The sequence below is a fragment of the Sinocyclocheilus anshuiensis genome, unplaced genomic scaffold (assembly GCF_001515605.1).
Source record: "Sinocyclocheilus anshuiensis isolate Anshui unplaced genomic scaffold, SAMN03320099.WGS_v1.1 scaffold913, whole genome shotgun sequence".
Taxonomy (NCBI): domain Eukaryota; kingdom Metazoa; phylum Chordata; class Actinopteri; order Cypriniformes; family Cyprinidae; genus Sinocyclocheilus; species Sinocyclocheilus anshuiensis.
Genome location: NW_015554131.1, coordinates 225,831 through 250,084, shown reverse-complemented (window position 1 = coordinate 250,084; position 24,254 = coordinate 225,831). Strand labels below are relative to the sequence as shown.

The following is a 24,254-nucleotide window of genomic DNA, read 5'->3' as shown; positions in this document are numbered from 1 at the left end:
GGAGGCCAGTTTCAAATCGCATATTTGGCACACTGCCTTTGTCTTGTCCTCACTCAATTTAAAGTGCTCCCTGCACACAGCTGAGGTCTTCGGCATTTTTGTCTTCTCTTCAAGATGAATAGAATCATGATGTTCATGACTTTAACTCATGGGCGATTCATATTCAAGCGCGAATGAGAACCGTTTCGCGGGGGATGCCAGGTGTTCGAGAAAAAAAATACAAAATAAAAATAATCCCTAAAATATGACCTAGACATGTTCTTGTCAAGTTTTGTTAACTTCACATTCCAAATTCACAGGTCTGATTGAACGTGTTGGTTCACTGCCAGCAGACTCTATAGACCTTGTCTGGAAGCCCTTATCTGTACAAGGAAAGACAGAAATCCTTAAAAAAAAAAAAAGACACAAAAAGGCACTAAGAGTGGAGCTCTTCACCAGGGCATTCAGTCAAAAACTACAATAAGTATAAGCACAGACAGAGCAATAGAGTGTGGGTCGGCCCACTGTGCAGGCGAGGTGAGGAGATGCTGGTCTTATTTCTAATATGGCAATAATTACGTGCAATAGGTGGATAAGTGAGATTAGTGCTGCCCCTGCAGGAGGTCTGACTGTAAGGCACATATCCGGGAAGAGAGATTAGCAACAGGACTGATTTGAATGGCAAATCTCTCAGCTTTCAGGCAAATGCCCTCTCATTCTCTCTCTGGATCATCAACTGTTCATTTACAGTATTACAAGACAGTCCTGTGTAACAGTATAATGAAAAGTTAATCATGAATACACAAGTAAACTATTCATTAACGGGAGGTAAGAACTTTAAAGAATTATATACAATGGAATTAATATACAATGGAAATTTTATCATCCTCTATAAACCACATTTAGCATTTCCTCTTCAGAATTTCCTTTGGAATTAATAAGGTAATATTAAAGCTTAAAATACTCACCTGTGTGGAAACTATTTGTAATCTAATAGGGGTATAAAGCTCTCTCAGATCCACACCCTGTTGCGAGACAGTCCCAGCATTCATTGGTGTGGCTAAAGGATCAGATGCCACCACAATCATCGGGCAACATTCCCACTGCAGCTCTCAGCTGAGAGTCATGCGCCTAACTGCTTTCAGAACATCAAAAACATTCATCCTGTTGAGAAGAGCCTGGCTATGCTATAAATCATAATTCTTCACAAGAGTTGAATGATTACCATATTACATGTTCCATGGTGCTCCAAGGTATTTCAATAAAGCGTGATACTTCCATGGTACCCTGTTAGCATTAGAGCCAGCATTTTAACCACACCATTCTTAACCATGCTTAACTAAATGTAAATAATCTAGAACAAAACAAACATTTATTTTTATTATTTGTCATCAGGTTATCTTGATCTGATGAAATATTTGCATGTAGGGGATTCATTGTACATTATCGTTCAAAGGTTTTTGAGAAGTCTGTTATGCTCACCAAGGCTGCATTTATTTGATCAAGAATACAGTAGATAATGTGAAATATTACTACAATTTAAAATAACCGTTTGTATTTTAATACATTTTAAAATGTCATTTATTCCTGTGATAAAAAAATGCTGAATTTCCAGCATTTTTAAAGCTTAAAATATTCACCATTAAATATTCAAAGATTAAAGTACTCAAACAGCCTTTTTTTGATAAATCTAAAGTTTAAAAGAACAGCGGACAAAATAAAATTATTTTGTAAGATTATAAATGTCTTTACCGTCTGTCACTATCGATCAATTTCATCAATGCATTACTTCTGAATAAAATTTGAGACCATACCTCAAGCCCTTAAATTTATTGATGAACTTAATTTATCAAACATTATTGAACTTCAATTAGTATAGTAATCAACACTAGTACACATTCACTCTTCCAAAAGGGACAGCCGAAATTAATACAGCAGATGGAGTAAAAAGGACTGGAAATATTCTGTACAGAGTTTCCAACAAAAGCACACACTCTTTTCAAGAGCAGGGGAGGATGAGTGAACTGAATGTCCTTGTTACACACACACAGACACACACACACACACAGACACAGACACAGACACAGACACAGACACAGACACAGACACACACGCACACACACACACAGGTGCTTCCCACCACCTGAAGAGGATAAGGAAATGTCATGTAATCTCAATTTTATAGCTTACGTCTGGACACAGTCACACTAGATTGTGTTAAATTCACTTCCTTTCACATGCTTATGAACACAGGAAATTGGAGAAATGAATTTATTGATATTTTTTTAAATTGCAAATTTTTGGTGAACTTTGCCCTGAAAATCCAAATAGTGAAAAGATTAAGTTCACCCATAGAAAAAAAACTAATTCAATTAGACTAAAGAGGCTGCAATGTTTGCAGAAGATTGCATAATTTAATGTTTCTGAATTTATAATTCATTGTTCATTCAAAACAGAATCACTTCCAATTGACCGTATTAACTGAGAGGTCTGAGATAATATTGCATGCTTAAAATCTACTGTAATCAGCCCTTCAGACTTTACTGAGCTAATCTGACCAGACAATACAAGAAAAAGAGGAGGGGGAATACAGAAAATCCTTCAAATGGAGCATGGAAGTATTAAAGACATAAATCATCACAAAAATAAAAGTGCTGCATTTGTAGAAAAGCAGCAAAGCAGGAAATATTCCAGGTAGGATGATTTCACAGTGTGTGTAATGTTGATAATGATAAGCATACAAGTCATCTGCTTTTTGTAATGTATTAAAGGGGAAAATGAGCAGGGCTTCTCTGTCAATCTATCATAAATCAATGTCTCTCCAAGCCAATGTGGCCTCATGCTTTTAACACAACCTTCATGATTAATTCACGATCACAGATCTGGCCATCTTCTACTGCACCCTCGTTCAAAAACAGCTCTTCAGCTCCTGCTCATTTTTCTCCCAGTTTTTCTTTTTGGCAGCAACCCCTGAGGTAAAACACAGCAAAGAGTGTGTGTGTGTCTAGCAGAGCCTGGTACTAGAGCACAGCAGTTACAGTCTCAAATCTGAACACCCTGCCACTCTGAGAATCATCAGTGATTGTCTTGAAAGCTCAGCACCCAGTGCCCACCAGCACTGCTCATCACAGCCAACTCCCCCCAGCAGGACGTCTGTGCAAGTAGGGCTAGAGACATTATGTAAGGGGGAATCATGTCAAACACAGTTCAGCAAAAAGTTTGTGAGACTGCAGAGCAAAAGTAAGTCACCGCGGGAGTTAAAGGTATCCTTTAAAATCAGCTGAGGATTCATTACGCAACAGCCCTTCACAGGCCCGACTACTGCAGAGTGGGGCAGTCAGCTTGTTAATGCACCAAGAGGACAAAGAGTTTAAATACAGGACCAGACTAGCAGAAGAGAAAGGCACAAAATCAGAAAACTGCGTTTCCTACTTTAGAAACATGCTCACTCTATAGGAGGCTTAAGGTGCAGTCAATTTTGCATGCAAAAACAGGTCCATTGTCCACTGTTAATATAGCGTAAAGATGTATGAAGCACAGCTCACACAGAAGTCACTTTCAAGCCAAGCATCTGTCAACATGATGTGAGTGTTTAAAGTTGCAATGAAACACAGAGTCAGTGTGTAAATTATGGAAAAAGAAGAAAATGTAGAGCTTGTTTCTGTACATCAGTTATTGATTGGATGGAGGCAGAGCTTGCAGTCGATTGTAAGAAAAGTGCAGGGTTAATGCAAACAAAATGATTGGAAATGTTCAGCAGACATCATTTTTGTGAATCAATTTTCATGAATTTCATGCCAGCTACAAAAATCTGTGGCTCAGTGGATAAATTAATTTGTTCTTTAAATCAGGTTTCAAAGTAACATTAAAAACACCTTGCATTTCAATGTTTTACTTTTTACTTTAGATTTTAAAAGTCGTGTAGTGTATTCCAGGCTTTAGACACTAATATGCCAGTTCTGCTACATAGGAAGGATGTCTAATGACTCCTCCATGTCACCTAACATCCCTGAACCAAAGAGGATCAGCCCTCTGACGGCTTTTTCCCCACTGACACAGTCAGGTGCCGGTGCAGAATGTGGCCATACAGGAAGTGCAAGGAGGGAAATCCTGCTGTGTTACAGTGTAGAGGAGGAAACGAGAGAGAGAGAATAAGGGAGAAAGGGAGGGGGAAGACAGAGGCCAAGGCTGAGGCTGTATGTACTCATGGTCACCGCAGTCTACCGTGAGAGGAAGAATGACAAGGATTCAGGGGAAAATAGGCCATGTGGAAAACTTCAGTTGTACCGATCCATCCTCGATCATTTGTCTGCCTCTGTGCACTGCCTCAAGCTCACATTTCCCCTACAAAATAGCAAAAGGTTGAAGGTTCAATAGACAAACACTGGAATGTTTTTGGGACTTTCCGTCTGAAAGAATCAAATCCTATTGCATAATTTCCAATCAATGAATCAAAATTAACGAGAGAGAGAGAATAAGGGAGAAAGGGAGGGGGAAGACAGAGGCCAAGGCTGAGGCTGTATGTACTCATGGTCACCGCAGTCTACCGTGAGAGGAAGAATGACAAGGATTCAGGGGAAAATAGGCCATGTGGAAAAATTCAGTTGTACCGATCCATCCTCGATCATTTGTCTGCCTCTGTGCACTGCCTCAAGCTCACATTTCCCCTCCAAAATAGCAAAAGGTTGAAGGTTCAATAGGCAAACACTGGAATGTTTTTGGGACTTTCCGTCTGAAAGAATCAAATCCTATTGCGTCATTTCCAATCAATGAATCAAATGTGAAGTTTTTAAATAGAAAGCTAATTTCATTTTAGTAGTTTAATTGGTGAAACAATCACTTGAAATCAAAATGTCATAATCTTCCGACGAACCGACAGACTTTTTTCTGGTGACGTATGGTGGATTTCTTCAATCATTTCGTCCACTTAAACCCCACCTCTTTCTTACAATTGACCAATTGATGACAAGCCCACATTCAGATCTTCCTCCATCCAATCAAAACTGATGGATAGAACCAAGTCCTCTACATTTTTCTTATTCGATAATCTGTTTCACTCAGAGGTACGTCATAATATGGAAAAAAATAGATCTGTTGCTACTTTCACTTCATTGCAACATTAATACCAAAGTTAGGGATTTGAAAGCACAACTACAGCTTTCAAAATAAAAGACTTCATATGAAAGTAACATGACAAGCATTCTAACTGGATTAAAGACAAAAACAGCAGGAATATCTTTAGAGTATTTACAGCACAAACAAAGAAACTGACGAGACAGCTAGAAGAGGCTTCCTTCCAAACGGCCACTTCCTCTGGCTCACTAGAGGAAACGGACACACACAAACACAGTCTCTTAGAGTATTTACAGCACAAACAAAGAAACTGACGAGACAGCTAGTAGAGGCTTCCTTCCAAACGGCAACTTCCTCTGGCTCACTAGAGGAAACGGACACACACAAACACAGTCTGTGAAGTCAGTGTTTGTGTGTGTTTGAGGGTCACTGGGATCAGGGACCTCAGGGTGAACAGGCCAAAGGCCAGTAAAACTGAGCGAGGCAAACACTATGGGTGGGGGGAAAACATGAGACAAAGCCAAATGACAAAACTGCATTGCACTGGATACAGTATAAAACCTTCAGTTACACGCATCTACATTAAAAATAAAGGAGCCCATTTCCTATGCATATCATTACCTCGACTTGTGTACAATCTAGCAAAGCAGTTCTGGTCTGGCATCAACTGTGACTATTTGACAATCTCCATGCATGTCCCTTGGATATCAACTGTATCTGTCTTATGGAGCGACAGCAGACCACCGGTACCAGGGCTGTGTCCCTTTCTGCCGTTTGCAAGCTGATGTGGTTTGTATATCCTGAACGAGTCTGTTTTCTTCTGACTCATGGTTCTGTCTCATTCTCATTCTGGACAGTAGTTGGTCTTCCATATCCTGCTATTGTCTTTGAGCTTCAGTTAACTCAATGCATACGGAAAAACAACTTAAGCTCAAAACAAAATACAAATATGGTCCAAATAGCCACCACCCTCTTATAAACAGACATGCACTCGCATACAGGGGCCTTTGAATTATTTAATCCAGTATCATGTGTCCAACTCAGATTTCAGCTTCAAGTGACACCTTCCCAAGCCACCAAATCCACATTTCTCACATTTCCTCTCCTATTCTTCATGAAACTGCCACAAGTGACACAGCTGAAAGCCTTATAAAAACATTAAGGAATATACACATTTGTATATGTGTGACCGCTCATGTTTCACCGCAAACAGCAGGGGAAGTTTGAGAGATATCGACACAGAAAGTTTCAAACTCTGAAAACATCACATCATACTGGAATACACAACAAGTCAAAGCTTTGAAAACACCTACACATTATTTATCATTAGGCCTAATAGTTTATACATTCCAAATAATCTAATAAGGTAGTGAACAAAAAATGTAATATCTCAACAGTTCTGCATTAACCAGTATTTTAAACAGTATTAAAGTTCCAGTGTACGCTGGACTCTCGTTGGCTCCTTCTCCTTTACTATGCAGTCAAGTTTATCAACTTATCAATAAATAAAAAAAATAAATAAATATTGTAGCAATTCAATGTAGTCGCAAATTTTATTTGTCTAACTATTTTCAAGGATTTAATCATAAGATTTTGGAATATGCAGTCCAGCAAACCTATTTAAATATTTTAGAAATGTAAATATTTTAGTAACGAAATTTCATCATGGACCTAGTTATTTAATTTTAAGCTTTTCGAATCAAAAGACCATGAATTATTCAAGTATGTCCAAACTTTTAACTGGTAGTGTGTATGTATTTAATGAATCAAAAAATAAATAATTGCAAGTTCAAACATTACTCGGCATAAAACAAAGTACACGTCACAACAGATACGGTGACATACACGTCCAATTGAGAGTCAGTGGGGCGTATAAAGTTAAATCGATTGACGTTTGACAAAGCTAGCCTGGGAAGAAAAGATGAAGGCTGTCTGCGTCAATACATAAAGAATAAGAATAAGAATAAACAAGAGGCACAAATAGAATACAAGAAGGAAGCTGAAGGTTGCATAAGTTCAGATCTTGCTGCCCTTAGTCCTTCTTCATTCATCAAAATAAAACAACTCCCTTAGCAACCACTTTGAAAATTTCTGTTGGCTAATGTGGGTGTAATGCATACAATTAATTAAGCCTGATTTACCATGCTCTCTGTGGAGGGCAGCATTCATGCTCATATTAGCCTTGTTGTTTCAAAAGTGTTACATTGACGAAACGTCAGTCAAAGGAAATACATTTATTTGAATAGACAAACAGTACAGTGTGAGGGGAGCAGCTGGATGCATTAGTACAGTACATCAACAACTGAGCTTCTATGTTTATAGGCATTATTAGAGGTGGTTTTGTGGTAGCTCTAATGGACATCGGACATTTTTCTAAATAGTACAGAAAAACACTGTATTTGCTTTGATATCAAAGCCTTTTTACAAAGATCAGCACATTCTTTACAGATATAAAATGACCAGTTAATACACAGAGGATCCATTAAGATCACGGTCTACAAAACAAGCTCCCAGTGCTATCTTAGGCCCCTGTCCCAATGGCCCGACAGAATCGCATTTCATTACAATAATCAATAATTAAGAGGCCCCTTTTCGTCAGGGCTGCAGATGCTCTTCGAATCAACTGACATCACTCGCTCTCCCTTATATTCCCATCACGGTCAATTAGATTTGAGGTATTCATATTTCACAGGAACACTGTCATCAGAAGTACACAAGAGCCGTCTGAGGCCCTCTGGGGTTCACTGCTGTCCATCTGAGGACAATCTTTCACTGATTCCCAATAACTGGACATACTCAGACAGCAGTGGACCACTGGAGAGGATCAGACAGCAGCAGACAACCAATCAAGCTGGGACAGCAGTGGACAGTTGGACAAGCTAACATACTAGGGAAAGATTTCTCAAAAGGGGGTTCGTGAGTTAAGGAAAAGCTAATAAACTATTGCATAGATAAATGAAGCAGCTCAACTAAACAAAATAAAATGATATTTCCGATATAGCTTGGTGTGATTATCAAATCAAACACTGTGGTTTAATCAAATAAGCATGTAGTATGTTGCACTGCATGTTACGGGGTGAAGTGCAGCACTGGGATCATTTACACACAAGCAGCTCCTGAGTCTGTGTTTTCAGTGTCACACAGCTGCTTGGTCCATAGTAAATACAGTGAAATCAATCTCTGCATGAGCTGTGAGAACATAATGTGCACCAGTTCCATGTTATTTGAAATAATATACGTTTATGATTTATATGTTATTATAATATATAATAATACTAAACACAATAAAAACTATTATTATATTATCATACATTTATTTTTTATTTTACTGCACAATTGAAATTTCACTTTTAATTAGGGTTCAAACTAATAATATAATATGCCTAACAACAACAACAACAATACTTATTATTTTTATTATTATTATTATATTTGTTTGGGTTCATTAACTGATATCACAAAACCATTAACATCTGAATGTATTGTTAATTTATTGAAACATTAACACAAAATCTCAGGGGGGACTTCAAGTAAATATATTTCATCTACGGTTTCAGGCTGACAAAAACAAAAAGTTTGGGAACCCTGCACTAGTGGAAAACTGGACAAACTCATACATCACAAATAGACAATCTGAAGGATTCTGGACAAGCTCTGATAGCAGTGGAAATCTGAACCAGCACTGGAATACTGGATAGGCTTGTTGTATAAATTATTATTATTATTTGTTTACTAATTTACCACTTAGTGTGGCCTCTTGAAAAACACTCAGTCCTCCATTTTTATTTTAAATTTTCACTTTGAAAAATCGCTAATTAAAACATTCCCTGTTATAACACTGCACAGAAGCACTGGATGTCCTCTGCCCTGTCACAAACCCATGGGAATAGAGACCCACCATCCTCCACTGTCCTTGGACAATTGACAACAAATAGCAAATGTAAAGCAGGCACAAAATATCAGATACAGCAACCGCATACAGACTTTTCCCAACGTAAACAACACAACAACCCGGAGCTTTAGTGAGTCATTTACCTTTATATCTCTCCAGCACATCCTCATACGCCTGTGCGAACTCCTTCTCCTGGGAGTGATTCGCCGGCAGTAAGCCCGGGATGTAGCCGGCCATAGCGCCTCTCACTCCCGCTGGCCGACTTACAGCGGCCCGCTGATAGAGTAATCCAGGACGGTGGATCCCGGTCGTCAGACAACAGCTGTCAAGTCCCGTTTGCGTTAAATATCCACAGTGGATAAAGACTTATTCCAGCTTCAATATGCTTCTAAAGCGTATTATATTATATTTGGTGATCGTAAACGCGATGAATTAAATAAATCGCGTGATATAAAGCGACTTAGGACCGGCGGTTCCTATAAACGTGCCGTCATAAAAAGATTAGATAAATAACAATACGTAAATATCTATGTTTAGAGTAAATATCCCTTATCATATATGACGGTTAAACATCTGAATCGAATTAAATCTAGATGTACTACTATATAAACCCATATTTCATTGGTGTAGATCAGAATCCCAGCGGTTATCGTATTTGAAGTCCATTGTAGCGCGTGCGGGCCGGTGATTGGGTTTATATGTGTGCGCTTCTCAAGTATGTGTGTGTCTCTGTGCGGTGGGCGGTCCGTTCGGCTCCTTCCGAAAGCAGATATGAGGCCTCAGTGAAACTGTATCCGGGCAGTGCTTCTTGTATTCCTTTGTCGATGCGCTGTTGATTCGCCGGTACCCGCTATATTATATTTTTTCCATCCGTGCTGCTAAATGTAATGGCCGCTTCTATAATAATCACACGGCGTGTGTCCCTCTCTTTTCCCCAGTGCGAATGGGGTTCAGGTTTCTCTATTCTTCCCGCAGTGCCTGCGCTCTCCTCCTCCATCCCTCCCTCCCTTCCACAGCCACGCCAGGCACATCCAGCGCAGGAAATTCATGGTAACAATGGCTGATGTTATCGAGTCTGATTCTTGGGTTTTGTCGCCCCCGACTGGTTAAAGCGGAGAGGCGCATCTCTTACGACCCCTATAACCACCTGCTTTATACAGATTCTTTTTTATCAGCACTGTCAGATAGGCAGCCTTTATATCCTTACTGTGATGTAAAAACTCACACAGGCCCTGTTTTAAGTGGTTGTGCTCATATTTTCTGTCACAGCCATATCAACTCTGTCACACAAATTGTAAATACATTGTGTGGCATTTGAGAAATGTTCCTATTAGTAACATAAATATATGTAGATCATAGTGCACTGGGAAAATAATATGTCTACTGAATATAATATGTATGATTATTTGTCTATGCCATAAGATTTGCTTGTGGTGATAGATGGAACCGATTATCTGAAGTCTCAATTAATTCATTAATTCTTTGAAGGGAATTCTAGATTTGTAAATGTTTATAATACTTTTATTTTATTATAACCACATAATTTGTGGATTTGGCAGTGTTGAACCACATTATATTAACACAAATATATTGCGGGGTAGGCAACGAAAATCATATTTTATTACAAAATGGAAGTAGCTGGACATCCGAAAATAGGTCTCTGAGCATGCTGAACAGATTAATCCAGAATACTTCCTTTATATACTGACTTTTTTCTCAAATTTGTAGCCTCTTTTTGTCCCAGTGTTCAAGAATCAGTGTATAGGCTTTTTACCGCATTACCGCACTAGTGCACTGCCACCTAACAGCTGCAAAGAGTAATTTCAGGCAAAATAAAGTCACTGATTTGATTCAGATTTCCTGTATCAGTCATCAAAAACAAAAAAAAAGAAGAAGAGGAAAAAAGTACATACAAACCCTCCAAACTCCTAACATATCAGTTTCATAAGAAGACCAGACTTTCCAAAACTAGATGCCCTCACAAGACTCAAACCCAGGCCAAGAACTGCTGATCCAACCACTTCAAACCTTTATCACCACTTGGGTTGTTAAACAACAAATAAATCATGAATATTTACTTTTACTAGTTGCTTTACACACAAAGTCTTCTCCCTGAATAAATGTAATGTTCTTAGGACATTTATGTGACACAAATCCCGTCCGTCACTTATCTCCTCATAAAAAGTACATTTGATAGCCCGCTCACATCAAGCTGCTGTTATAAACATTGTCTGATCTATATCCTTTGCATGTGTTGGGACAAGCATTCCTGTATATTGAGAGCAGGTGTAGATCCATGAAAATTGCCTAGTAGCCGAGCCTTCCTTGGGTGACCAGGAAAGTTTAGTTCCAAATGCTTTTAAAGAGAGTGTTGAAACATTCGCAATACTTCTCCACCACATTCCTCTATATCCTATACCACAGGCTAATACAGCAAAGATACACACACTTGCACAAAAACAAAGTAGTGTGTGAGTCCTGGAAGGCACACATAACCCCACAGAACATCTAACAACTGCTAGCCTGACGGCGGATATTGCTGTTGGCCCAATGAGTCCCTAAACAGTAAACACACACCACTGAGGCACATTACACATGCACATCTCCGGGAAAAGGGGGCATCATAATTAAATAAAGCAAGATTGCCTATTAAAATGTCTTTTTGCTTTTAAAATAGCTGTAATGTCATTCATTTCTTGCAGGTGGAATTATCATAAAAATAATTTTTAAAAGCACAATATTTTTAGGCTCAGGATTATTATGGATTATGTCTCAGGCAATTTACTTCAGTGACAGTGGATCAGTTTACTGATTTGTATATAAATAAGATCCCTTTTCTCATCCAGCTCAGAATAAGAGGATAACATTCTACATTTATAGAATTCCTAGTTAGTCTACATTTAAAAGCTCTTAAGGGTCTAGTTATGCTTAGTCACATCAAGTGCTTGATCGATCGGACTGCAATTTGACTAGGTATGCACATTCTGTTTACATTTAACCACATAAATGTGTCTCTGCCAAACAGATACCCTTATGAAATATGCAGAAGTAATAGAGTTTAGTTCTGTGATTGAGGTGGCGCATTAAAGCTACAACCATTACCAAAAAACAAAGAAAAACATGCCATATTGTCTTTGGGACACCTAAACTTTCACATAGGGGTGCAGATTATTAAACAACAATTATTATTGTCATGTTTTGGCTGATAACCAATACAAGGCCAGTATTATAATACTGTTTTGTCTAAATGAAGTCAAAATGAAACATTAGAAAATACAATTTAAAGGAATAGTTCACCCAAAAACGAAAATTTGCTGAAAATTCAGACCTCAGACCCTCAGGCCATCCAAGATATAGATGATTTGGTTTCTTCACCAGAACAGATCTGGAGAAATTTAGCATTACGTCACTTGCTCACCAATGCACTCTCTGCAGTGAATGGGTGCCGTCAGGATGAGAGTTAAAACAGCTGTAGATGAACAGATATAGATGAAAACACAATAATCCACAACATGACTCCAGTTAATGTTTTATGAAGTGAAAAGCTGTGTGTTTGTAAGAAGAAAATCCACCATTACAAAGTTTTTCAATTCAAACTGTTGATTTGAAATCAATATTGCTTTCTCCAGTGAAAAAGTCATCTCGCTTAAATCAGGAGAAAAATATGCACAGATTAAGCACCGTTTACAAGCAAAAACAGTCCAAAACAGTTCTAAACGATGTCTGTGGATTTTAATTATGGATTATGGAGTCATATTTTGGAAGTGAAGCGACAGTTAAAGTTAAAATGCCTTGATGGATCTGTTTCATACAAACCCACAGCTTTTCACTACACAAGACACTAACTGATGGACTGAAGTCATGTGGATTACTTGCATTATTGTAATTCCTTTCATTTTAAACAAACATCTACATCTCGGATGGCCTGAGAGTGAGTACATTTTCAGCAAATTTTCATTTTTGGGTGAACTATTCTTTTAATCATGTTAAATGCTAAAAGCAATTTAGGCAGCACAATATTATAATTTACAGAATGAAAAAAATACTCATTTTGAGATTTGCTAATGGTTATGTTTCACAGTGTTATAAAAATGTTATGTTTTTAAAGATTTACTTTAAGTGAGCAGTAAATGAAGGCAAAGGTATTGTGAATATAAAAAATTGTCATGCGGGGAAAAAAAAATATTGTAAAATAATAATTCTCTCGATTTACTAAATCATTTTGATTGAACTAAAATGGGGGAACAAACAATTTCTTTCCAATGGATTTTAAAGCACACATTTTGTTTCTTTTCTTACTCTGTAGGTGGGCAACAACAATAAACCTTGATGGGAAGCGCTTTGAAAGTGTTTTTCCATTGTGACTCTCCCTGTCATGCCACATTTAAACAAGTGTGAAATTATGGCTTCATCAGCCTCTTATCCGCTTTCTTTAGTATGTACTGATTCAGACACCACTCACAACAGTAAACGGCCACCCAGACTCAAAAGTCTTTGACATCGCTGTGATTTAGCCAATTTATTGCCTTTGGACTGCAGCTTGGGTTCGAACAGCTTCACCTGCTGTGTGCATAGAGTAGTTTGTGTTTGTAAACTCGCTATGTTTTCTAGGCAACTGTCATAACTGTTTTGCAGCATGGCATTCCAGGACTGAAGTGCTGTAAATCAGACACACACACTTGCCTTCCTTCCAGTTATTCCCTCCATGCTCATTGTCTCTCTAACCTCGTCCCTTTAAACGCCATCATTTCCCTTCCCCTTTAACCTCCTCTTTGAACCTTGTCCTTTTTGTTTTGCCCCTTCTCTTCTCTCATCCATTGTCATCACCTTCTTTTTATTTTCTCTTCATTCTTTCAATCATTTCTTTTAAATGATTTAAGCTTCACATAACTACTTTCTCTTTTCTGAAACTCAAATTGAAATTCAAATGATCTTGCTAACTATATCACTACTTGTTTTTCAGGCTTTCTGATTCCCTTTCCCTCCTATTTCATAGCCATGGAAACTAAGGGGGACTGGAAAAGCAAACAGGTAACCCATGGCAACAAGGGAATTGAGGGATTCAGGCTGAGTCACCCATTGAGCTGCCTGAAAAAGTTGCAGTTTTATCGGACACAGGTCCCTCGACAATAGTGTCAGAGATAATAAACAATCAGGCAGGCAGTTTTGATATGTCATACTCATTTATTGTATCATTTGAAAAAGTTCAAATTATCAGATTTTAAAAGAATAATTTTTTGTATCAAATTTTTTTTAAAGCAGTTTTCTTAAAATATTTTTTCTCCCTAAGAAATAATAAAAAAGATGCCTAACTACTCAATAAAATGTTATTTTCAAGAATTTCATTCTTTTAATGAGGCTTTTTATTTGTTATAATATCAGGACAGCTATATTACCCTGATTCGTATAATTTCAACTTTTTAATATTTTATTTGAAATATAAAAATGAATGCATGTTCATCATAGAAGAGATGTATTCAAGTCATTGTGTGTATGTATTTTAATTAGTGCTGTCAAAATTAGCGCGTTAACGCAGGTGATTAATTTTTCCAGTTTAACAGCGTTTAAAATATTTAACGTAATGTTCAGCAGGAGCAGTTATTGAAAAGAGGAAAGCAATAACTTATGTAGCTTTAAGGATTCATATATACTTAATTTAGAATTTAGTAGCCTATTTGATAACTTTATTCAATTTCTGTATATTTCCTACTTTAATGGGTTTACTTGAAGATTGTTTTAAGTTCACTTAAATTAAAAGTTGTTCTTTTTTAAAGTCTAATAAATGTTCAAATTGATAGCTCTCAATTACACTGTAATGTTGAATGGCTATAGTCAATGGTTAAATATTAAGGGGAAAACATTCCTAGAGACATCAGTAGTATTGCTATCAATGATACTCGCCTTCATTCATAAAAAAAGATGGCATTAAACAAATATTAAAAATATACAGTCTTTATGTTGTTTCTACATTAATTTGAAGATCGCATGTGAAAGTATTGCAATATTAAAGTATATTTAAAAACTTTAATGTTAGGTGGGATTCATTGCGATTCATTTCAGAAACAAATGTGTGATTAATCAGTTCATTTTTTTATATCTATTGACAGCACTATTTTTAACGTAACGGTATTTTTAGATAAATGAATAGATCCAGACAAAAATAAAAATGTGCGACATATCGTTGACCCTAATATAGACTTCAAAAATGGTTATTGGTGTCAAGTCACTGTATTTTAGGCTTATGACTATGCAAAAATTCATAAAGCTTGTATAATTTAATCCAGCATTCCCCTATAACAACAAACAAGCTTTCCAGACCAAAAAGAAAGGCCCAAACGTTGATGGAACAAACACAGATCATGTCTGATAGAGGCGAATCTAGAGGGATACAAGCTCGACACATGGTCGTAAAAAATGTGAGGTTAGGATTGGCAGGAAAAACTCTGTTGAGGCCATAGCGTGACAGTCTGCAAAGCATTCCAGATGTGCCTTGGATATACTTGTATCCGTTTTTATAAACCTAGTAAACAGTGACTAGTGTTTTCTCACACTTTTGATCGCATAAAAACCAAGTCACAAAAAAGTAACTAAACCGCTTTCCCTTTAGCCAGTTTTCTCGCTGTATTCAACAACTGTTTAGTTCAGCAACACAGACACGGAGTAATGTCAGGAGTAATGAAATCAGCAGGAAAAGCCAGAGCAACAGCCAGCGTGTGTCTAAAAAGAGTCTCAAAACAGTTCGGCTCCCAACATTTGGCCTCTCTTCTCCCACACGAGCCCAATCAGTTTATTTCACAGAACTTGATCCACATTCAGCTGTATGTATCAATGCTGAATCCCAGAACACTAATGTTATACGGTATCTAGGAATCACTGCATGTCCTCCTTTCTGACTTTAGTCAACTTCCAGACTGCTTTAAATCAAATCAATGACTCAGGACACACAAAACAAGGGCCACTTGCTCGGTAAGTCTAATTTATAGATTTGATTTAAAGTGATTTCATTATTTTGCTCAAAGGGATCATTTTGGGATAAAAAATGTATCAGTGTTTTCTGTCCATATAATGCAAGTCAGTGTGGTCTTTTGTTGTTTTGGATCCCATTGACTTTCATTACATGGACAAAAACAGTTGAAACATTTTTTTTTTCAGTCGAAAAATTCTACTTTTGTGTTCTTTAGAAGAAAGAGGGTCAGTTTTGGAAGACGTGAGGGTTAGTTAATGATTCCTTTTTTTTTGGGTGCACTATCCCTAAAGAACTCTTTCTGAACACACACTTCTCAGTGTCACAGTCAAATCTCTTACCTGCGACTCGCACAACTGCCCTCTCTGCGGGGTCCAGCACTGAGTCCTGGCTCTTGCGCTTGCGTCTCTCATGTTTGGATAGGTTCCATGGCAAAGTGTCCCCTTTGGGCCCGGCTGTGCTGTGGGCGCAGGGCGAGAGAGAGCCCCCGGACCTCTCGCTGCGGAACGAACGCTCGCTCACACACGAACGCTCACTCAGGCTCTCCTCGTCTGAGGAAGACATCTCGCCAGAGGGCTGGGAGGAGGTATATGAGGGGTGGCAGGGTAAAAAGGGAAACAGAAATAAGGTCAGGATGGAAACAGAAGCGTGTAAGTGTGTGAGATGCATAATTCATCACCCATAGGGCAACGTACTACTACTATACACCAGAGAACATGAGTAGAAAATAAGGCCGGATTTGTGAGAACATATCATTTGAACACTGCAATAAAATGAAAGTAAAAGAGATGAAGACAGATGCTTCTGGAGATCAGGTGAACAGCGCTGACTCACTTCAACAATGATGATGAGAAGGAAAAGTGGCAGGAGGATCGAACTCTCTTTTCAGTCACGGTACTATTAAAGCAGGTCCTGATCAGTATTGGACATTGCATTTGGCTGGGCCAGACCTCTCTGATGTGCATTCCTCTGTGATCAGCTGGAAGGAATGGAGCCCAAGGGGGCTAGAGTAGCTTCCTGTCCGTCACATTACTCCACACCAGCTGAACTCCTCAATATAAGTGAGCTCAGTGAAAGCTGTCTGGAGATGTGCTCCCCTGTCCAATCTACTCACGGCATTCATGAAAGGCTTGCTAGAAGAGCTATGGCTACTCTAGGACAGTATTTATATATTTTTTATATTTAAAATATTCATATATTTTATATATATTGATAGACATTATATATGTGTGTGTGTGTGTGTGATATATATATATATATATATATATATATATACACAATTGCAACTGTATTTAAAATTTATTTTATTATTTTATTATTCACTAAAATTCTTAATTAATTAAAGTATCTGAATTAATGGCAAATAAGGGTGTCCAAGATGATGTAAAAATATATATTTATTTTTAAAGATTTAGTGTAAAATGCACATCTAATTCTTGCTCTGTTTTTGTGTTGGTGTCATATGGTTTTTAAAAGCTTTGATACCATTTTCAACAAATGCTTTGATTTAATAACTCTAGAAATGTGGCGGAACCAGGGTCGTTGTCGGGGGGGACAGCCGGGAATGTTGTCCCAGGCCGTATGATGAGTGGGTTTTCTATGGTATAGCCTTCGAATTAAGTAGGGGGGAAGGGGGTTGGCACATTTTTTCCCCCCAAGGCAACACTTTGGGTGTAACCATAAATATTTTACAACATTTTTCTTGAATTAATTTTCATGAATTTTTGATATTTAACCACAACAATGGAATGACACTTTTATCAAAATTATCCTCTATTTCCTTAAAAATAGTTAAAATAAATGTTTCTATTTTATCATACAATAAATTTATATATATGTATGTATGTATGTATTTTTATTTTTTTACTTTTGATTAATCCTTTGTCCTGTGACCCAGTAGAGATAAATAGATGGATTGATGGATGCATATTTTTTTCCCAAATATTACTAGTTCTATTTCTTTAAAAAATAATAAAATAATAAAAAGAATATAGTAAATTACTTCTTTCAATGATTCTTTTTTTTCTTTTTCCATTTAGGTATTAGTTCATAATATTATACATAATCTGTATAATATCATCTAGCATGTTGCTAGAATGTAATTTCCTGTAGCTCAAACTGTAGCGCAACTTCAGGGTCATTAGTTTGATTTCCATATAACAAATAACTTGACAAAATGTATCTTTGTAAGTTGTATTAATGAAGTGTGAGTTGCTTTGGATGACAAAGTGTCAGTAAAATGCATAAATATAATGTTGATGTGAACGAGTCTGTCCTGGAAACCATTTCTACATATCAGAAAGTGTATATTCCCTGCATACAATCAGATATGTCCTTTACTGCTTCTCGAAAGCAGGACTAAGTTCACTCAAAACCATGTTGCTGAAGCTAGATCTCTTTGCCATCCCGCTGTTGCCTGACAGCATGCAGTTCAGTGGCAGCCAACAGATATAAATAGAGGCAATGCTGTTTACAAAACCTTGCTATGTCATTATGCCTGTGAAGGAAAAGGGAGGAAAGTACTGCTCTCTTTTACATTATTTCATCTCTCATTTCTTTCCTACCACCACACTAAGTTCACGACAGCTGAATGCACCCAGTGCACTGACAGAGTGTTGTTGTGTTGATTTAAAGTCTCTGTGCAACTGGGTCTGCATTTGCACAAAGAGTCTGGCTTCCCACAACGTTGGCCAAGCACATCCCAGAACAGCCTTATTATTGCACCACTGCTCCATTTCCCTTTGAGAGAAATGATAAGTTTGTGGAACAGAGGCTGGTGGCATTTGTTCTCTTGCTGTGTTTATACAATGTGTGCAAAGATGTGTTCATGCGCATTCACCCATGAGGATAGAAGCATCTGCTATGAGTAACACTGACACATCACTATACACACTCACTCAATAATGACACTTGCTGGGAATGGTTATGGAGGAGGGGATCTTATCATAGCAATAAATAATGGCTTTGCATTATTCAGAGCACTGTGGGCATTTAGGCATTAGTTCTTATGGAAAATATGACATTTATCATTCTGCACGTTTAGAGCAGTTTGTGCCTTTATATATCAGGGGCTCTAAATTGGTTTTGCTTCAGGGCCCATCAAAGTATGGACCAACAAAAAATCCTTAAAGGAATAGTTCACCCCAAAATGAAAACTCTGTCATCATTTACTCGCCCTCAAGTTGATCCAAACCTGTGTGAGTTTCTTTCTTCTGTTGAACATAAGAGAACATATTTTGAAGAATGTTGGCAACCAAATGGTAGCCACTAAGTTCCACAAGTCAATGGCTACAGACAACTGTTGATGACAGAGTTTAAATTTTTGGGTGAACTATCGCTTTAAAACCTTGTTCTGCTGAAAATCCTTTACCTAATTTGTTGTCAGTCAAAAATGACCAGCCTTTTTAAAACTGCTTGTAAATCTCTCATTATGCTAAATTATCACAAAATCTTGTCAGCTTGTTTTCTTTCAGCACAGGTTTTATATTTCTTTTGTAGCAATGATCATTTTGGCAATATTCACTCAAAACTGAGGTGCATAAACTCAGATCAATAATGCCTACGATCAATCAGTTCCAAAAAGAAATACAAAAACCTGTGCTAATTGAAACAAAACAAGGTGATAAAAAGATTGAATCCAATATTTGGTATTAATACAGCATAACAAACAAAAAAAGTAAATAAAAATTATAAGCACATTTTTGTAGGCTGGTAAACACCATAAAAAAAATATATGACCGAAACATAACATGAGGATTAAAATAATCACTGAAATGCATTAATTTAGCATAATATAATTACATTGTGGTAAACACTAACTTATTTTTGTTGTGAACCCATATTTAATGTAGTCTAGGTTGTTGTTATTCTATGGTTAGCTGCATTATGTTACTTTCATTTAGTTTCGTTTTCACCCACTGTCCACAGAAAAGACCTGTGGCCCATGTTTTTGGTCGAAACCCACCAGTTGAAAACTACTGATCTATTTCAACAAATCTGACCTGGGAACATGTCCTGCAAAAGACAGATACAGTAAATATAAAGTGCTAAAATAGACAATCCTGCTTGCAAGGAAAGTAGCATTTTTTGATTACTGGCTAAAATGTTTGATCGGATTTAATTAGTGCTGGAGTCTATTAAAAAAAATCACAAGACATGCCGCAATCACAGACACTATTTGTCCTATTTTTGAGGTTTTGCATGTTTACCAAAAGGCAGTAGCTACAATAAGCCCCATTTGATCAGATCAAGGATGGATTACGTACCAGGCCAATGGGGCCAGTGCCTGAGGCCTCTAACTGTCAGGAGCCTCGAGATGTAAAACTCATGTATGGACAATGCTTGAATGTGATGTAAATGAAGAAATTAGCAATATTATCAGTGCCTCTGAACACTTTTCTGCAGCTTTGGTGTCGTAATTGCAACATCCTGACTTTCTATCTTGCATTTGTGATTTCTAATATTTGTTATGTAATTTATTATTCAGACTTAGCATGTCGCAAAAACTGTGAGGGGCTCGTGCCCCAAACCTTGCACCATAATTTTTTTAAATGAGATGTGATAACTTCAAAGCATCTAAATGTATCTTTTGGAATGTCTGAAACTGAAATGAGCAGAATGGTTACACTCACACAGCAGGCAAACATGGTGTATGTGCATCTCTATAGGAGCACAGGGCCGGAAACCATCTGTGGATGTTGTTAGAAATAGCCTTTACCCACTCAACCTTCTGTACTTTCACATTTTAGCCCAGGAATGGTTGTGATTGTGTAAACACATTGAGCACAAGCCTTTTGTTCGTCTCTCGAAGACATGAATGAATATTCACCATTTATGAAGGGAAAGACATGTGCATAGATTCATAAATATTTCCCTAGGAACGCCCCTTCTTTCAACACGTTACCACTACCACAGGAAAGTGATGGAAAATCTGACTCATTTCGCGGATCGGTTCTTTCGAACAGTTCAACAGTTAAATGAATCGAATTTAGCGGTGCTTTACGTCATGACGGAATTATTATTGTTCAAGTTTCTGTATTTAGCTCACAAACTGGTCAGTTGTATGTAAAGACAAGATCTGCATATGAAACGCTAAAGTTAATAGGCTATACTATATGCTATACCACCATAGTTTACATTTAACGTTTTGTGTACTTTTTCTAAAAATACGATTTATTCAAAACCAAACTCTAATACAATTGTAAATCTTTCAATAACCATATTTCCTACGTCTTACTTGAAACATTGTCGGTGTGTTGTTGATTCAACCGCTCGGGCGGATTCAGTCCAGTTCGTTGACGAATGTGTGAACCGGCTCAACAGAACCACTGAAAGATCCGACTCCAAAGAACGATTCGTTCACACATCAGACATCGCTAGACCGTAATGAGGCGGAAACCGAGGAGAGTGACCACAGAGGTGTGCAGAGCCTCTTTGTCCAAACACACTGAAGAACGGGCCGTCTATAAAGACCCATTCATCCGGGCGTGAGATGAATACATCTCAGAGAGAATTAAGCACTTCCGATGCCCGATTATTAAATGGAAATGAGGATGCTTGCAGGAAATCTATGGTTTTTACCTGATGGTTAAGCGTTTAGTATTCAAACGTTAACATTATAACAAACACTAGAAGCTAAAATGGTGACACAAATATAAGAAAAAACGATGATTATCGTCGAAGCTGACGGACAGAATAATGACGGACATTTGGACCTTCTTACCGTATAACGGCAGTGCCCGTTACCGCACGCAGGGTGACAGAGGCGGGGATGCGCTGGCTCTCAATCCCGACAAACACACCAATCAGCCGGCCACGGAAACACTGACTCTCGGTCCGTTTTGCACCGACCCGGTAGACAGAGGAGCAGTATGGAGACTGTGATTCGGTAATGGCTGTCTATTCCCCTCCTTTCATATCCCTCCTTCTCTCCCGCTCTCTCTTTCTCCGGCCCCCTCCTCCTCCTCCTCTTCCTCACTCTTCTTTTTTCATCTACCCTTAAGCCCAACCCTCTTTAATGATGATGATGGTTTTTAATAATGCTTCATTATGAGCATTACATAAAAATCACACAAGACTAATCAAATTCAATCAAAATTCCTATCAGTTTAATCTAATAATCTCATTTCGATCTGAAATTCAATATAAGGAAAGGGTACACATCTCATTTTTGTTAACGCAACAGGATGCACAAACTTTAAATGTAGTTTTTAATATGACAAACATTGCATTTTTTGCAATGCTTGTCATATTAAAAACTACATTTACATGCTTATTTTTCAAAATAAGCATCTGAAACCAGTGATGGTTTAAACGATGGTTTGCTGCTCTCCCAGTCTGGACTCTTGGCTGGTTTTAGAGGGGTTTTTTCACGCTGGGAGACCAACCAGACCAACTTGACCAGGATGGAGACCAGCTAAGAGCAGCAAACCAGTTTAGACTATCAACAAGCATCCTCTGTGTGATAAATGTGGCCACATACACTAACATTTCCAAGATTTCTCCTTTCAAACACACTAAATACATTATTTATTTATATATTTTTTGTTTTGTAGTTACCTATAAAAATAATAAAAGCATAATAATGAATCTGTCTCTCCTCGTTGAGCTGCAGTGGACTTCAGTGACAGTGCAGGATTAACTGCAAACAAAACCCATCACAGAGGAGCAGCCCCGCTAAAAATACCAGTGGACATCCTGTGGACATTCTTTCCCAAATTTTAACTCTAGAAAGATTATTATCACGTGAAGACAAACAATATCTAAAATGACGTCAATTTGTATAGAGCCAGCTTTTGACCTTAAATAGGCTAAACTGAACCCATGTGATGCTGCACGGCTTCAGTCCACTCCTGCACTCGACTTTACATTTGACCTTTACTCAGACAGCTGTTCTAGCGTCTCAACAGAAATATCTAGCAGTTTATTAACCATATTCATCCAATTATTCAAGCAGTTTATAAGCCATTCTTATCCATTTATTTGCAAAAATGTCTCGGTAGTATAAAAGTAATTTCCCAGTTGTGCTATTTCTAGTGTGATGCTTCATTTATTAGTTTTAAATCAACAGTTCAAGTTAATTGAAGCTCAAAAATAATGTTTTTTTTTTACTGCCACCTACTGACCAACATACCAAATATAAATACAGTTGCATTCAGTTCAGGCTCAAAACCAGATTGAATATACTGTATGAAACGTTACAAATAATCAGATGGTCTCATGCTACCTAAAAGATAAATTCAAGCTTTTAAATTAATAAATAAATCATTACTATAAATATATGAAGAGTTCAGATGCAAAAGCCTCTAAGTGCCGTCTGAAATGTTCTACTAAAATGAGCATTTTTCTCAGGCTCCTGTGTGTAGGTTCAGTAATTTCACTTATATAGCAATGCAATGGTTCTTTTCATTGCAATTAAAGTGAAATAACTGAACATAAACATAGGAGCCTAAGAAAAATGCTCATTTTAGAAGAAACATTCAGACGCCACTTAGAGGCTTTTGCATCTGAACTCTTCATATATATATAATGATTTATTTATTTTAATTTACATTTTAATTTAGATTATAGTTTATTTTAATACATATTAAGGTGTGTATATATATATATATATATATATATACATACACCTTAATATGTATTAAAATAACAAACTTATAATCTAAATTAAAATGTTGAAAAACACAAAAAAAAAGATGTGAGCTAATCATATTTCTCTGTCCTCCTAAATGATAATTGTTCTTACTGAAGAACATACTGTTCTGCAAATTTCTGCCATCACAATACAAATTATGGTTAATGTAATATATCAATATTCCCATTTTTTGATAAAAAGAAAAATGTCTGAAAACGTCATAAAGACAGCAGAAATATTGTAGCTTATGGGGGGACCTTTGAATATTGTGCTTTTGAGTAAAAAAAAAATGTTGAGAACCACTGCATTATAATCAATTAGGTTTCAATAACTTGTGTAGCTCTTTTAGAGAAGCACACAGCCATGTCACAAGAAGAAAGAGAAGTTTGAAGAAAAAAAACTATGAATATCTAAAACTGAATTATTTTTAACCTATGAAATTATGGAATTATTCAATGGAGTAGAAGCATTACCAAATATATTTTTGAAGAATGTTTTTGTGATTATTGACTGAACCCCCCCCCCTCAAAATATCTTCTTTTGTGTTCCACAGAAAAAAGAAAGCCATGAACAACATGAGGGTGAGTAAACGATGACAGAGGGACAAAACGAACTGTCCCTTTAAAACTTGTATTACATATTTACACTAAATGATATAACAGACAGTGTACAGACACTAACAAGTACACAGAATCATTATATTTATTTCGCGA

General features: G+C 37.3%; 1 protein-coding gene across 1 annotated transcript in view; it reads right to left on the bottom strand.

Moving 5' to 3' along the window:
• macf1a (microtubule actin crosslinking factor 1a) overlaps positions 1–21,807 on the bottom strand; it is a 200,946-nt gene extending 179,139 nt beyond the window's left edge. The window contains exons 1-2 of the mRNA XM_016462816.1: positions 21,631–21,807; positions 16,250–16,484 (exon numbers count right to left, since the gene is read on the bottom strand). Of these exons, the coding sequence (XP_016318302.1) occupies positions 16,250–16,472 (223 nt within the window). The 5' untranslated portion in view covers positions 16,473–16,484; positions 21,631–21,807. The remainder of the gene's footprint in view (positions 1–16,249; positions 16,485–21,630) is intronic.
• Between the last annotated feature and the right edge of the window lie 2,447 nt (positions 21,808–24,254).